Genomic DNA, 15,889 nt, shown 5'->3' on the forward strand with positions numbered 1-15,889 from the left:
TTGTTCCTTCAGTAGCAACTTGTAATGGGAAAACTGGAACAAAGACAAAACGCAGTTCTGGTCTGAATGGAGACCGGTTTTTCTTTGTGTGAATAACCAGCATTCCAGTCAGGTTGTCACAGTGATGCTGAGATTGTAACTGCTCATGCCAGCAGTCAGAGAACGTTGCCCAATTAGTTATTCTCAGCTGCTAGGTTACCTTGACAGTGGCTCAAAAAGCAGGTTTTGAGTTCAAAGGCATTCAAAAAAGAGCAGTCGAGGACTTGCAATTCTGTTGCCCTCAGTGGGGTGCAGAGACTACAAGCTCCAGCATGCGCTGGTTTAGGCCATGTAGGTGTAGTCAGCTTTGTGAAAAAGTAGGCACCTTGTAAAAATTCTGGTCTTTCCCATCATTCTGGCTGATGGTCTTTCATCAGCCAGCTTTGGAAGGGATTTTACTGTTTCTGGGGCCTTCAGATATTGCATGTGGGAGACAGTGAGGAGAATGTATATTTTGGCATTGGAGGCTCTTGTAGCCTTGCTTTTTTTCCTCTCGTGAGCAGTCTACTTCACAGGATTGATGCAGAGATGAAATAAAATAACCTTTGCAAAATACCCTGCATAATGTCTGGGGCATGGGGAGATATTCAGTGTGAAGCAGTTCTTCTCAAATATTGTTTCAAAAGTTACAAAGCATTATACAACATGATTATTATTATCATCAGTTTTTGGTCTTTTCTATTCTTTCAGTCAGAGTAGGGTAGGATAGGATATGGTAACAAACTCTCTTAGAGGCTTTATATAACGAAAGTTTATTTCTTGACCATGCCACATGCCCAGAGTGGGTCAGTAGAGGACTCTATTCATCGATCAGTCACCCAAGTACCAGACTAACGTAGGCATCAGGTCCACATATGCTTCCACAGTCATCACAGTGATTTGACCTGTCAGTCACATATTCCATCTGGAAGTGGAACATCACTTCCGTGCACACTTCATTAGCCAAAGTAAATCATGTGGCCCCATCCAGCTTCAAGAGGGAGAGGGAAGTGCCATCCTATAACATGCCAGAAGGAGGAGAAATAGAACATTTATTCAGGCTGGGCGAGGTGGCTCATGCCTGTAATCCCAGCACTTTGGGAGGCCGAGGTGGGTGGATCACCTGAGGTCAGGAGTTTGAGACCAGCCTGGCCAACATGGCGAAATCCTGTCTTTACTAACAGTACAAAAATTAGCTGGGCATGGTGGCATACGCCTGTAATCCTAGCTACTCCGGAGGCTGAGGCAGGAAAATTGCTCGAGCCTAGGAGACAGAAATTACAGTGAGCCAAGATCGTGCCACTGCACTCCAGCCTGGCCGACAGAGTGAGATTGTCTCCAAAAAAACCCACAAAAACCAAAAACCAAAAAACAAAAAAAAAAATTTCCAACAACCATAGTGACTGTCACCTCTACCAAAGATCAAAAGGCTGATGTAGAAGAGTACTTTAAAGAAGGAATGTTAGTTAAACATAAATGAATAAAAATATCTGAACAGTAAACTTCAGGTAAATCAATTAGATTTCAGCTGCATCAAACAGAAAACTCCAAATATTAGTGGGTTAAGGAAGATAGAAGTTTGTTTCTCTTTCAAGATAAAGAAGTTCAGACATAGGCAGCTTAGTGGTAGCATGGTAGTTCCATGGTCATCAAAACCATAGGATCATTTTATTGTTCTGCTATAACAATCTTAGCATAAGGCTTCCATTCTTAAATTCACCTCAGGATCAGAAATGACTATAGTGTTCTAGCCATTACATCTATATTCCAGGCAGCACGAAGGAGGAGGGAGGAAGGCAGAAGAACCCTTCTCCCAGCTAGCTAAGTCAGCTCCATTTGGGCAGCCCTTCTGAATGCCCCACACACTAATTCTGCTTATATACCATTGACCAGAATTTAGTCATGTATTCATTCCTAGCTTCAGTGGGACAAGGGCATGTAGATTTTGAGCTGGGTGCATTGCCTCCCGAATAAAATTGGAATTTTTGTTAAGGAGCAAGGGGAGAATGAATATTGGGTGGCACTGATCCATCTCTGTTACAGTAACTTAAGATGCAAGCTTTAGTTAAGTAGGAATGACAGAGAAAAGATTGTTCTATACACTGTCATTTTCCATTCTATGCTCCGCAGAATGTCAGCACTTACAGGAGACACAAAGTTTCTTTAAAGCGTGTTCTGTGGCCAGACAAGTTAGGAAAATGTGAAAAGTTTTGCCCAGTCTTGGGGATTCACAGGGTACATTAACACATTAAAAGCTTTGAGAGGCCTTGCAGTAAAGAAACCCCTAACCTGCTAATCTTTTTAACCTAGTGTTCCCAAACTTATTTGACAGTGGAAATTCAACACCCAACACCCATGGAAATCTGGAGGGACAAAAGGATTGGCTTTAGCTTCTTGAGTCTGCCAAAAAGCTTTTAGATCCTTGAACAGATGGTATAAAGGCCCCATTCCAAAATATTACCTGCCTTGCAAAACTAATAAGCAAGCAAACAAACTTGTATGTCCTTCGTGGTGGCCCAGCCATAGAGATAAAAGCCTTGAAAAAAAAAATAGATGCAAATGAAGCCCCGTTATTAACATCTGTATGAGATTTAAAAGAGTTGGTGTTGACCAGCCATCTGTACTATTACTAGTGACACCAAGTGATGGACTAAGATTGGTTTGTACCTCTGCCAGATGACAGGCCCCTGCTCCAGGTAGCTATTCTTGGGCTCCTGGCTATTCCTATATGGCTTTGGGCCATCTCACCCTTCTCTGGAAATGGGAGAGTAACAGATGATCTAATCAGCCAGCCAGTATTTCCCTACTCATAGAAAAGTCCTGGGCCCTTGGCCAAAAGGCATTAACCCTGCCCCTTTCAGTGTGCACAATTCTTGCCTTCATCAGAGGTTTCCTCTGCAAAGAGGCAAAGAAGGAAGCTCCCTGTATTGTGAAGAGGAGTGGGGACAAGTAGGCAGCTGGTAAAGGGGGCCTCATACTTCTATTAGACTTAGAGTAGGGTTAGGTCCCTTTTACCAGTTTCACTTCTGCCTGTGGTCAACTTCATGGTTGCTTATAGGTATACGAAGAACTGTTGAAAATGCTTTCAAGCAAATAACGTGTCACTGTTCTGTTGTAAGCAGGTGGCAAATGAGTATCTTTGGGGGAATCGTCCTGTTAAGGCTCTTCTTCCAAAACAGAACCTTGAATTGTTTCCTAATCTTTCTTTCTTAATTATTTAGGTAACCAGCTCTTGTCTTTAAATCCATCTCCTGCAGTTGCTATCTTTTTCTTCATCTAAGTATCTTCAAAAAGGCAAAAAGGTCAAAATATTTGCTAGTCTGGTTCCCATCATTTCCACCTCGTGTTGCTGGAAATACTGGAAAGTTACCCTGTCCTGACAGGTCTGGAAGGATCCCATGTTTGCAAATCTTTGTAAACTGTATGATACATTTTCCCAAACAGCTGTGTAATCTCTGCAACAACCTGATGATGGGAGGGAATGGACCAGGTTGAGCAGAGGGCGGGGGTCAGGGGTGGTCATATGCATATTGACCTTTAGAGCAACTTGCGTGTGTGTGTGTGTGTGTGTGTGTTTGACCAAGTTTCGCTTTTGTCACCCAGGCTGGAGTGCAGAGGCATGATCTCAGCTCACTGAAACCTCCGCCTCCCTGGTTCAAGTGATTCTCCTGCCTCAGCCTCCTGAGTAGCTGGGATTATAGGCATGCACCACCACGCCCAGCTAATTTTTGTATTTTTAGTAGAAATGGGGTTTCACCATGTTGGTCAGGCTGGTCTTGAACTCCTGACCTTGTGATCCACCTGCCTCGGCCTCCCAAAGTTCTGGGATTACAGTCGTCAGCCACTGTGCCCGGCTTGCATGTATGCTTTTTAAAATTACTTTAGGAGAGATAAGAAAAATTACAGGAGGTGGTGGAGATAGTTATCCTTGTCCAATATCTGTCTTGTGGCTTAGTACCCTGAAGAATTTTCTTAACCTGCCTTATGGAGTTGTTGTGCCTTTCTCTGACTCGGAATGTGTTAGAAAACAGTCTCTGAACACACAGTTGGGGCTTGTGCATTCCTTGTGTGCACAAGCAGGTTTGTAGTCGTGACTCGGGAATTTCAGGTCAAGAAGCATGAGAAGGGCTGGCCAGTGAATCCCAGCAGCTGACAAAGGATTAAAATAGCTGTGCTATGCACCAAAATCAGAAAAAATATTCAAGTCACTGTTACAAGAAGTCCTTGGATTGTTCTCTTTTTAGTTTTATATTCTTAGTTGTATATACTTATTTATGCAATGTAAGCTAGTAGACAATAATCAATTTATGTAGAATTCTTTGTTTTCATCTGTAAGGAAATAATTTTGCACTGAGCTAGTTGTGAGTGTGAATGTGCTAAGTCTGTGAACCGAGAAAAATATATTTTGAAAATATTATGTATCTTTTATGCTGATATATATGCATGTGGCCTACTAAATGTACTGTCAAACTGGCCATGTGCACTAAATCTTCTTACATCGGTTCTGGAAATGAATGAAATCGATTTCTTAACCCACCTACCTAGATTTTGCAAAAGAACAGCAGGGCCTGCCCATCCTATCTACTGTCCCTGTTTCCTTCCTTTCCAGGCCCACTTTTTGAAAGGCAATGGGTGATTCTGTTGGTTTACCAAAGGCTTAAATTGAACAGAGGTAAAAACTAGAAGTCAAAAGACATAGGTCTTGATTTAACTCTGCCAGTAACTAGGGTAAGACCTCAGATAAATCACCTAAATTCTCTTGCTGGAGAAACCTGTAATTGCACAAATGTATAGAGCCTGTCTGGGCCTCTCTTTGCTCTTCTGTAAAATGGGTAGAGATATTTGGTTGATATGATCTCAGAAATCCTCGCTGCAAATGTCGCAGACCTTACTGCATTGTGGCTATCGGTGGTAGAACTGGTGATGTGAGGACTTGCTCCATCCAGATAATATTTATTGAGTATCTCCGATGTCCCCGTCACGATCCGAGGTGCTGGAGATACTGCAGTGGACAAAACCGATAAAAGTTATTCATTTTTGGAGTAAAGAAGTTATTCTTTCTTGAGTAAAGAATTATTAGCGAACACTTTTTAAGCACTTATGATATGCTAGATATTGCTTTACACATTTTATATATATTAATTATTGTATCAAATAATCTAGCAAGGTGGGTACTACCATTATCACTATTTTATAGTTGAGGAAACAGGCATAGAAAGATTAAGTAACATGCCCAAAGTCATATAGCTAGAAAATGGTGAAGCTGTGATTCGATTCAGGCTTTTGGCTGTAGAGACAGTGGTTTTCACTATTATGCTATACCGCCTCTCACTGTCAATTAACTGGTTAGCTTAAAGTAATTAGCATTCATCCTAGCTAATGGCAAAGTAGGAAAAACAGAAACTAGCTTCAGATAGAAATCTGAGAGCCTGTCTGCTCTTCCTTTCTGGGGCTTCTGACTCTGATAAGAGGCAGGGACAGCAAGCAACCATGGTTTAGACAACGTGTATGTTCCCAGCCACCTGGCTCATTGTGTTTGCCTGTCCTGAGGTCACTGCCCATTCTCTGGCTCCATTGTTAACCCACAAGGCCTTCAGCATCCCCGTAACCCCAAGTTAATTTCAGCATCGACTGTTTGTAGGGAAATGAGTAATAATAGACTTGGATTCAAAATACCTGGATTTGAATCCTGGCTCTACTATGAACCAATGCTGTCATCACCTTGGGAAACTTTTCATCATACCACCAGCAACAGCAATATATCAGTGGCCATTATTTATTAAGCACTGCCATGCATTGTGCTAAATGCTTTATGTATGTTGTTTCAGATTCTCAGAACCATCTTCCACGAGAGGTATTTTTACCTTTACTTTACAGTCTGGTCTTGGCTGCTCTCTCTACCACTCACTGTTTAATCTTGGGCAAGTTACTTAATTCCTTGAAGCCTTAGTTTTATCATCTGAAAATTGGGGTTAGTAACACCTATTTCTTAGGTTGCTCTAAGGATGAAATATGAAAATATATGAAAAGCTTTTAGGCCATGGCCTATCCCAACGACAGTGATAATGTCTATTATAGCTTGTTGTACAGCTTAAGGTTTTGCAGCCATTAATCCGAGAAGTGATGTTTCAAATCCAGTTCTAAAAGCTGCCTTTGTGAGGACAGGCTGGGGCTGTGGGGTCTTGAGTGAAGCAGCTGAGCAGGGGCAGGGTGATCTAAAGCAGTGTCACTGCTGGCTGCTGCACATTAGCAGGTGAAATTAAGCAGACTGCAAACCAAACAGGAGGTGAGGAGGCTCCAGTCTCCCTGTCCTGAGAGATGAAAGCCAAACTGGAAGCTACCAGTATCGAGGGTCAGTTCCTGGAGGCTTGGCTGTGACTATGTTTTGATTCTGCCAGGAGCCAGCTGGTCATTGAGGAGCTGGTATTGGTAAGAGGATACCAGTACTAGCCAGGAACAGCTCTATCGGAGCAGATGGAGTCCTGGAGTCAGCCTAAACTCAGGACAGCCCTTCCCAAAAGACGATGCTTGACACGGGGAGCTGGGGAGTTACCTAGAACATTCATATGTAGGATGCGACATTGTAAAAATGCAGGCCAAAGGGCATTTTCCCAAATTACAGATGAAAAAAAACTGGAATATGAGGGATCAAAGAACACTAGTAAGGAGCGGAATCCAGACTTGAACACTAATTGTTTTGTACCAGTCCTGTGATAGGTTTGCATAATTTAATTTGTCCTACACTGATGATCAAGTAAGAAAAATCAACAATCAGTATTTTACCTAGCTATATCCATATCTCTCTCTCTCTCTCTCTCTCTGTTTTTTACTTGAATTATCTATTCCAGTTGAGATGCCTTCTTTGGGCTGGCAGGTTAATGAAGATACACTTCTGGGCTATATTCCAGATCTCCTGGATCAATACTGTTGGAGCACCTTTTCTTATATGCTGCTTGTCGTTATGATGATCTAATCACTGTGTATGTGTAGTATTTTGCTCATGTCTGCTTCCTTCCTTAGATCGGAAGCATCATGAAGCAGGGGCCATGTACCCCACTGCCTCTACTTTGGACAGTGCATAACACACAGTAGGTGGCTAGGGTGGGTGGCAGGTAGCAGCCAGGGATTAAATAAATCTTACTGTGTAAAGCAAGACCTTTGACTCTGCAAACCTCTACTGCTTTATAAGAGGGGAAGTTAAAGTAAAAAATTACCTTTGAGGGACCTTGCCTGGCTGTGAGTGCAGCATAAACTAGAATCCGGGGGTTGTTGAGTCAGCACAGTTTCCTAATGCTGTACTTTCGAAGATGGTGTTGAAAAGCCTGAAGGCTCGAGATAAATGTGGAGAGTTCTCCTACTGTTCCTGTTTTCTTTGTTCTGTTTTGCTTTTGTAAGCATATGCTTGTCAGTTAGGGCTGAAACCAAACAAAACAGCTGCTAAATATGGTTCTAAAAGAAATAACATTTTGGTCTTTTTAAGGCCTGTAAGTTTAGAGTAAGCACAGTCGTTTGGCAGCTGTCAATAGGGAATCCGGGGGTAGCAGTCATTCTGGGAGCACTATCAGCCATCCATATTCTGTTGGGTGTGTTTTACCCTGCCAAAGGACTGGTGGCCTCAAGTGAAAGATTCTGTCACAGAACGGCTGTGTCTTTCAGACGCATTTTGGACGAGGGCTGTCTAGAGTCTGTGTAGGCCATTTGCTCACGATCCGTGTCAATTTCATTTTCAAAGAAGTGGGGAGGCACTGGGAAGAATTATGTATCATCTTTCATAATGTGAAGGAAATCATCATCCTAGTTATAGATTTAAGTTTGCCTTTTTCAATCTTTGGGATTTAGCCCAGTGGTGTTATTTAGTGTTCTTATAAATCCAGTATCATTCAGAGGACCTGGAGGAATGAAAGCATAACCTAGTGGCAGGGAATATCAAACCCTAGACCTTAAGTCTCTCCACTCTGCTGTGAAGCTGGGCTTGAGCCTGCCAATGCTATCTAAATTTCATCAGCTGACAGAAAAAGTATTTATTTCAACATCCCAGGAACCCCCAAAACTTAATGCGCCTTCTCAGTTGTCTTACTAATTTTTAAAGAGACATACATTTGTCCATAAATATCTGATTCTGTTTGCTAAGCATGTGGTGGGTAATATTATTGGTTGAAAAGCAATAGGTTTTCCTTTACTGGCCAGATTAGTTTTATTGGCTTTTTTAGTTGAAAATCGATAAAATGCAGACTGAATTTTACTGTGGCATATTATTTGTTTATTACATGAACTCATTTTCAAAGATGAAAAAGAAAAGGGAGGAAGAAAATGAATATTTATTAAAGACCTATTACATATCAGGCCCCAAGCTAGTCTAGACACTCACAGTTCTCATAGTAGCTCCCAAGGGGTGTAATCCTGTCCACATTTTAAAGATGAAGAAACTGAGTTCAAAGCAGTTCTGAAACTGGCTCAAGGTTAGAGAACTACCAGTTGGTAAATCAAGGGCTGGGAATTACGGTTCCATGAAGCTGATGGGATAGTGGTTAGGAACTCAAGGTTTGGAGTCTGACCATCTGAGTCAACATCCTAGCTCTGCTGCTCATTAGTGGTGTGACCTTGAGTAAGCATTTAATCCCTCCGTGCCTCAGTTTCCTAATCTGTAAAACAAAGATAATGATAGCATCCACTTGATAAAGCTGTGATAGATGAGCTATTCATGAAAAATGCTTAGAATTGTTTCTGACACATAAGTCCTCATGAAATGTTCACTATTACTGTAATTTTTATTGTTATGACTAACCAAGTTTGCTTTTATCAGTACTGGCTGAAAAATTACATTTTCTTTCAAGGAATATCCTGCCTTTTGATATGTAGTTGTATTTCATTATGAAATAATGTAAACTACTCTACCTTAGAATTAAATTCTCTTCTCAGCCTCCCAGCAAAGGTTAAGATCTGAATAAAGGCGTGTGTAGCCAACAGGGATTCTTGACTTTGGTAAATGTCAATGATTTGCTCTTTTCTCCTTGGTGTATGTAACTTTCTTCCATGCTGCTCATCCTGGCTTTAAGAGCAGCTAAGCAAACACAAGAGGGAGAATTAAGTGGATTTCTTATCTCTTAGCTTTCCTGTCTTTGTAACATGATTATTAGGTACAGCGTCCTCTCCTTGCTGCACATTCTGTTGGCCACATTCTGACAGCCTGGCTTCTCAATGCACGTGAGGCACAGTTTACTACAACAGGCTCTATGGATTTTATTTGTTTAGAACTGGGAATACTACAGGGGCTTTTACATGTGACAGCTTTGTCCATGTGAGATTGGGGTAAGGTGGATAGAGGGCACAGTGGTAGAACAACTTGTCTAGATTTAAAAGAAATGATGTAAGTTTGCTAGACCTTTGGCTCTACATTCTGATCCCTTTTTTTTGTGACTTCCACTATACATGTCTTGAAGAATTGGGAGTGGGACATCAACCTTATTCGGTAAATAGTTATATCTAGCAGTTACGTATTGGACACCATGCTAAGTGCTGAAAATACCAAGATAAATATGTTACAGTGCCTGCTCTTGAGGCATTTGTAATTCATCAAGGGAGAGAAATGTGAGAGGCTAGCACTATGTGAAAATGGTTATCATAGAGCTGTGCACAACATATTGCGGCTGCAGAGAGAGCGGCGGTGGCGCTGATTTGAGAAAGGCTCCAGAAAGGAGGCAGCAAGCTGGGCTTTCAAGGATGGGCTTGCCTCAGAAAGAAAGCAGAAGGAATAATCTTGGCAGATGGGCAGTATGAACCAAGAGCTGAGTGTGGTGTGTTAGGAACATGAGGGACATGCGTTGGTTATAGCAGAGAATGATGGAACACGAGGCTGGGAATGGAGGCCAGGCCTAAGAATGACATGACCTGACTTTCAGTTTGAACTGTATCTTGTATTATTTTAAGTCATGGAGTGTCATGATTAGAAATGTCTATTTTAGAAAGATCAGTATGGATAATAGCTTAGAAGGAAGAAAGAACTAAAAGCAAATGGTCTCAGAAAAAGATGATGAAGCCTGTTGTGTGAATGGAGTGGAATAGATGGATGTGGTGGACATTTGGAGATAAGATCATTGACACTTAGTGAACAAAATTAGGGGAGTGGTGGACAAGGGTGGAACTTTCGGGGAAGTCTACCTCAAAGGTGTGAGCAGAAGAAATATAGAATCTGTGAGAGAGACTAAGAGGTATGATAGATGGTGGAGGGGATATATTTTTAACAGGAGTGATGATGCTCAGGAGTATAAAAGGGGACAACTAGGACAGGACTGAGAAGCGACCACTACGTGTAAGAAATTGAGGTCATGGTGACCTTTTGGGGAAATTACTTTAGATGTACTCTAGAATGGAGAAAACAGTTGAATGCTTACACTGTTCAAGCTATATCACAATTCTACAAGGATGTAACTAATGATGAAATGCATTTGTGTGAAAGACTATTCACAAACACCCAGCTCTCCAGGCACTTGGATTGGGGGAAAGAGAGAAGAGAGCCTAGTGTCAGTACTGAGGTGTCACTGAATAATACCTCTGATTTCTATGTCTAGGGTTTCAAAGAGTCCCCTTCTTGCAAATACCGTGACTCTTAATGCTATTTTGCTTTGTTTCTCTCAGGATACTGTAGACTGTAGATGCTTATAGACTTCTCTTAATTCCAAACTGGTCCTCATTTCTAGCCATGATGCTTGTAGTGTATGTTGTGGTATGTCACACAGAGCTTCAGTTCTCCACTGCTGGGGCACTCAATTGTCCACCTGCTAGGAGTGTAGGTAGCTAGGGATGACTTTCACCTGAAAATGTCCTCAGCTGAACAGTGTCACTTTACCTAAGATTGTTACCTCTGGGATGGGTATTGGGGGGCAGCCTACATGCAATGACGAGTCAATGGAGGTGGGATTCAAAGGCCTGATGCTTCCAGGTAGGATAATTCTGAAGGGCTATTGTAGCTCCAGCGCTCCCATGGATCAGATGAAGTTTTTGTTACGACTACATTTCAGTTCAGCTCTTCCTTCGGCTCAGTCCAGTTCTTCCTTTCCTCCCCGGCAGGTGTTGATTCTGAGGCATACCCCAATAAACTCACACAGTGTAAATCTCAGGGAGTCTCGGAGTTTATTCCTGGGGAACCCATCTGATATGATTCTTTCCAGTTTGGTTGCCCATGCAAGGCCAGTTGCCAGTGGAACTCTTTAGTTCCTCTGAACTTTGCTTCAGAGACCCTTGGATGTGTCCAGCAAAAACCTTCTCCTAGCAGTTTGAACTAAAGGCTCAGCATTGAGCCTCCTTGGTTTTGATTGGTTGTGACACATACCCAAGAATAGCTTATTCAGGGAGAGAAAAGAGCCTCACAAGTCAGCTGTCTAGATCCTCCTGAGACCTACCTACTAACCCCAGCTCTGAGAAGGTACCCTGAGGTGAGTGACCCCTGGGTGTAGAAGCTGATCCCTGCTCTGCACCTGTTTGTGCTCCTGCCCTCGTCTTACATCCCTATTTGATTCCCAGGTTCCTTGAGGCAGCCATTCATCACTGTCCTGTATCTCTTCTCTTTTTGTTATTTTTTTTTTTTAGTCAAGAAAAACGAATGTTGAAAACACAATTGAGATATTTCAAGCAAATGTAGAACTTCTCTCCAAATATGTTGCAGAAACACCACCAAGCAAACAAACTACTGGGAAGCACAGCTTAGAAACAAACAGCAGCTGCCACCATTTATGGGCTTTTTTTTTCTTTTCCTCATTTCTTTCTAATTCCGTTTGTAATAAAACCTGCTGCTCTAATGGCCTAGTAGTTTAACCAACAGAACTTTTCTTTCCTATCCTGAGGCCTCCCAGGTGGCCTTGACAGTGTCTTTTAGCTGTGGGGTGTTGGTCGACTCAGAGCTCTAGTCCCTTAACAGTGTTTTCCAGTTTTGTGGTTCTGTCTGGAACCACACCTCCCAGACCAGGTGGGGCATAACTGGAACTTCTGGACTTCTGGAGTTTTCAGGACATGAGCATGGAGTGTGGTTTCTTGCCTTTCTGGCTTCGTAAGAGTGGGTAATGTAGTGCTAATTCCAATCTTTCTCAGTGACTAAGTGTTTAATCTGTTGGGTGCTTTGTTTGCTTTTTATTTTTGTTTTTATTTGTTCTCTGTGTGGAATCTTTGAAGGCACCTACCCAGGGGCTTTTCTTGAATTTGATTTACCACTGGCTGGACTTTAAAGCATCCTGACTTGTCAGATCAAACTCATTTTTCCCTTTCCCCAGAATAGCAGAGAAACTCATTTTCCCCTTCCCCCATTAAATCCTGCTGGTGGTGTGGAATTTCTCAGCTTAAAAGTGATTACTATTAGGTATTAATAGATTTCTGACTACGTGCAAGGCATTGTGCAAAGCCCACACTTATTCTTCACAAGAGCATGACTAGGTAGATGTCATCCCTGCAGGCCCAGACAATATGTTGCTCTCGCGGGGTCTCCTAGGATCACATAGCTAGTCGAGGCACAGCTGGTATTTAACCCCCAGGTCTGTCTGAATCTGAAGTTCAGGCTGTTCCCTGCCTGCCTCTCAGCTACCCATTGTAATAATATATGGCATTGCTCTCATGTAAGTGTCCGGTAGAGATAGGCCAAAAGCGCAGTCTATTTTTATTTGTTCCTAAGAATATTTTTTAAATTAAATGCCTAACAGTTAAAAAATAGGAGATCTCACATTAAATGCAATGTTCAGTTTCTCTTGAAAAATCTTTAGACCTGGCAATATTGTGCTAATATGTTGACAAGACAACAATTGGCTCCAACTAGGTAAAGTCCACCCCACCCCACTCCACCCCACCACATCCTACCTCCCTCAAAGAGGCTGGGGTTGCTCAGTTTGCCACAGGCCCCAACTGGACTTTACTTGTTTATGTTACTGGCCTGGCCTCTGCAGACATTTAAGTTTGTGGCTCCTAGATTTATGCCTTTAAAGAAGCAATTTCTGTCCAGTTAGGAATCAGTAAGGGGTAAAAGTCAATTTCTGCCTCTGAATAGAATTTTATAGGCTTTGATTTTTCTTTTCAACTTCTTTGGAATACTAATTCAGTTATAATAGCAGTAATTATTGGATATTTATTGAACACTGTAACATTTAGCTGACTCCCGAGGTTAGTAGACAACTGATTGGTGGTAAGAACTTGAATAATTCTCCAATTTAGTTTGCATTCTAAATCCTGCAGTTACTCAGCAGGTACTACAGGAACTGGAGGCTATCCTCAAAAGTATATTTTGTAGAAGCAGTATTACAGAAGAGAGATGAATCCAAAGAAAATCTTTCTGAGAGAGGTAGTTAAGTTGACTCTATTTTCCCTTGGAAACTGTTGACTGCCGTAGGTAAGATTGCCCCACAATGCAGGAACATCATTCTTAACTACCAGGGCTCACTCAACACAATGAACAGCTCAGGTATTTCAGAGAGAAACATCCTAGAACATTAGAACCTTCTCGGGATGATGAGTCTTTCACTTTTTATCTCGATGTAGCTCCTGCAAGTGTGTTTCCATTTGACAGTGAGAAATGTGTTAATTCTTTTTTATTATTTCACTTGAAAAAGCATCTCCTTTTGCCTGATTTAAACACATTTCATAGTAATGTAAAATGGAAAGAAAATGGAACTTGGCTAATTTCATAGCTGCAGCTGACTTAAATTTTAAAATTTTGATAGTATTAAATGTTAACACATGAGAGCCCCCTAAGCTAAAGTTGTTATTTATTTGCTTAATTTAGGTAAGTATTTGCTTTTGATTAAGGCGATGCCTGGAATATTGTTTGAATTTTTATTGTTTATTTTCTTTCAGGACCCCGCAGGGATCTTTGAATTGGTGGAACTTGTTGGAAATGGAACATACGGGCAAGTTTATAAGGTAAGTACATTGAGTCTGTGTGTGGCTTATGTATGGTTTCAGTTCATGAATGGCGAATTGCAGTGCTATCTATACTTGCTCATAAATGGCTCCTAACAAATTTAAAAATAATTAATATACTTGTTGATTGACTCGCCATCTTTTAAAATATATATGTGGTTATGTTGTCTAAACTGGATTCTGTGATTTGGGTATTTCCCTTCATTATATATGACTGTGTTTATATGTGACACATGAATTCTGATGCCACTTATTTGAAGCTCTTCAAGCGTTCAGTTTCCTTTACTTTAATCACTGCCAGAACTGGTTTTTGAAAGAGAAAAGAATGCCATCTACTTTAGAAATTTAAGCTATTAAACTATTGCAGCTGGAAAAGTAGATGTGTTATTGGCCTAGGGCATGAATTAAATGAGTTGAGTGAACAGTGTTGGAAGAAAACTTGGTTACCTCACAAAGCAAAAGCTTAATAGCAGCGACGAATTTTAGGAAATAATTAAAAGTTAAACTTGAGTTGAGACGGAGCTATGGAATAAGTCTTGCTTGTCTGTTTACTAATTTTTGCTTACAAATTCACTCAAAAAGTGTTTTTAAAAGGTATTTTCCCCAAGTATAATCTACAAAAGAATGGTTGGTTGAAAATGTGAGTTGATTCCTTTTCTGATTGTCAAAAAAAATGAAAGTGAACTGTTTTTGGACTAAAACTTTTGGGGTTTTGTTGAATGAGCTATTGAAATGCCATCAAAACAAACCAACTGTTTCCTCATGATGATTTATAGGGAAATATCCATCATTTTCCCTAGTGGCAGCGATATGGGATGGCATTTCCATTACAAATTATCTCGTGTTCTATTTTTAAAAATTCCTGCTGAGCCCTAAACTTTTCTCAGTTAATTAAATTTATTATAGAAATCATTCAGGTTGTAATATTTTCAGTTCTGCAGAATTTCAGAAGTATTATTTATAGGGTATTCTTGACATTCTGTTTTTTAAAGTACAATTGTAAGTGGATACACATTTATATGTTTATTTACCAGAGGTTTCCCTTGGTGTCCAGGAGGAAATTTCTCCCTTGCAAGAAACGATTATTTCCTAAATTGTCCACATTTTACCATTAGACAGAATGTAGTCTACCCAACCTGCTCACTTGACGTTGATCCTGTCTGACACAGGAAGAAATGTGTCTCAGCAAAGCTTTTAAATACTTGCAATGAAGATAATTAGGTTGGAAGATTGTGTTACTGTGTTTGAGAAACTGGATTGAACTTGTGAAGTAACTAATGAATGAAGATCTGACTTAGGTAGAAAATTACTTCTGATTTGCTGTCAATATGAAGGAGCAACTCTGTAGAATGGTGTTGGTTTTATGGTGCCATTTCTTAGAGCCTTTCCATTTCATTATGTTTCCCACCCATAGGATATGCATTTGGGAGACAGTTCACAGCTTGGTACACTAATTCAAGAGGTGAAACTCTGCACTCTTATAAGAGGAGATACCAAGAGATTCAATTAAGGATGAGAATATTTGGAAAATCCAGAATTTTCCATAATTTCTTGTTATTTGAAAAAGGCAAGGAAACAAATGGCAAGAGGTCTCAGATCTTTTTAGAGAGGGAATATATTTAGCAGCTAGGTTGTCAACATTATTATTCTACAGGATTCTGTTCTCTTGGTGGTTGATACAGTACTATGGCACCTTCCAAGCTAAGGGAGATTCTGCAAAGAATGGTCATGGTGAATGCAGTGAACTTTGGGACAGGAGATTTGGTCTCTTACCAGTGCCATTGTTTTCATTGTTTTGTAACCACCACAGCTTTTCTGTGTATTAGTCAAATGAGAATGTAGTTAGAAATGCTTTGGGGCCTGGCCAGGTGCAGTGGCTCACACCTGTAATCCCAGCACTTAGGGAGACCAGGGCAGGTGGATCATTTGAGCTCAGAGCTCAAGGCCAACATGATGAAACCCCGTCTCTACTAAA

At 41.0% G+C, this 15,889-nt stretch overlaps 1 protein-coding gene across 5 annotated transcripts in view; it reads left to right on the forward strand.

The window, feature by feature from the left end:
• Positions 1-15,889, forward strand: part of TNIK (TRAF2 and NCK interacting kinase) — a 395,124-nt gene that overhangs the window by 74,884 nt on the left and 304,351 nt on the right. For all 5 annotated transcript variants that reach the window (XM_007972103.3, XM_007972104.3, XM_007972105.3 and 2 more), the window contains one exon: positions 13,849-13,914. In XM_007972103.3, the coding sequence (XP_007970294.1) occupies positions 13,849-13,914 (66 nt within the window). Of the gene's footprint in view, positions 1-13,848; positions 13,915-15,889 lie in introns of those variants that run through there.

The sequence above is a fragment of the Chlorocebus sabaeus genome, chromosome 15 (assembly GCF_047675955.1).
Source record: "Chlorocebus sabaeus isolate Y175 chromosome 15, mChlSab1.0.hap1, whole genome shotgun sequence".
In the NCBI taxonomy this organism is placed as follows: domain Eukaryota; kingdom Metazoa; phylum Chordata; class Mammalia; order Primates; family Cercopithecidae; genus Chlorocebus; species Chlorocebus sabaeus.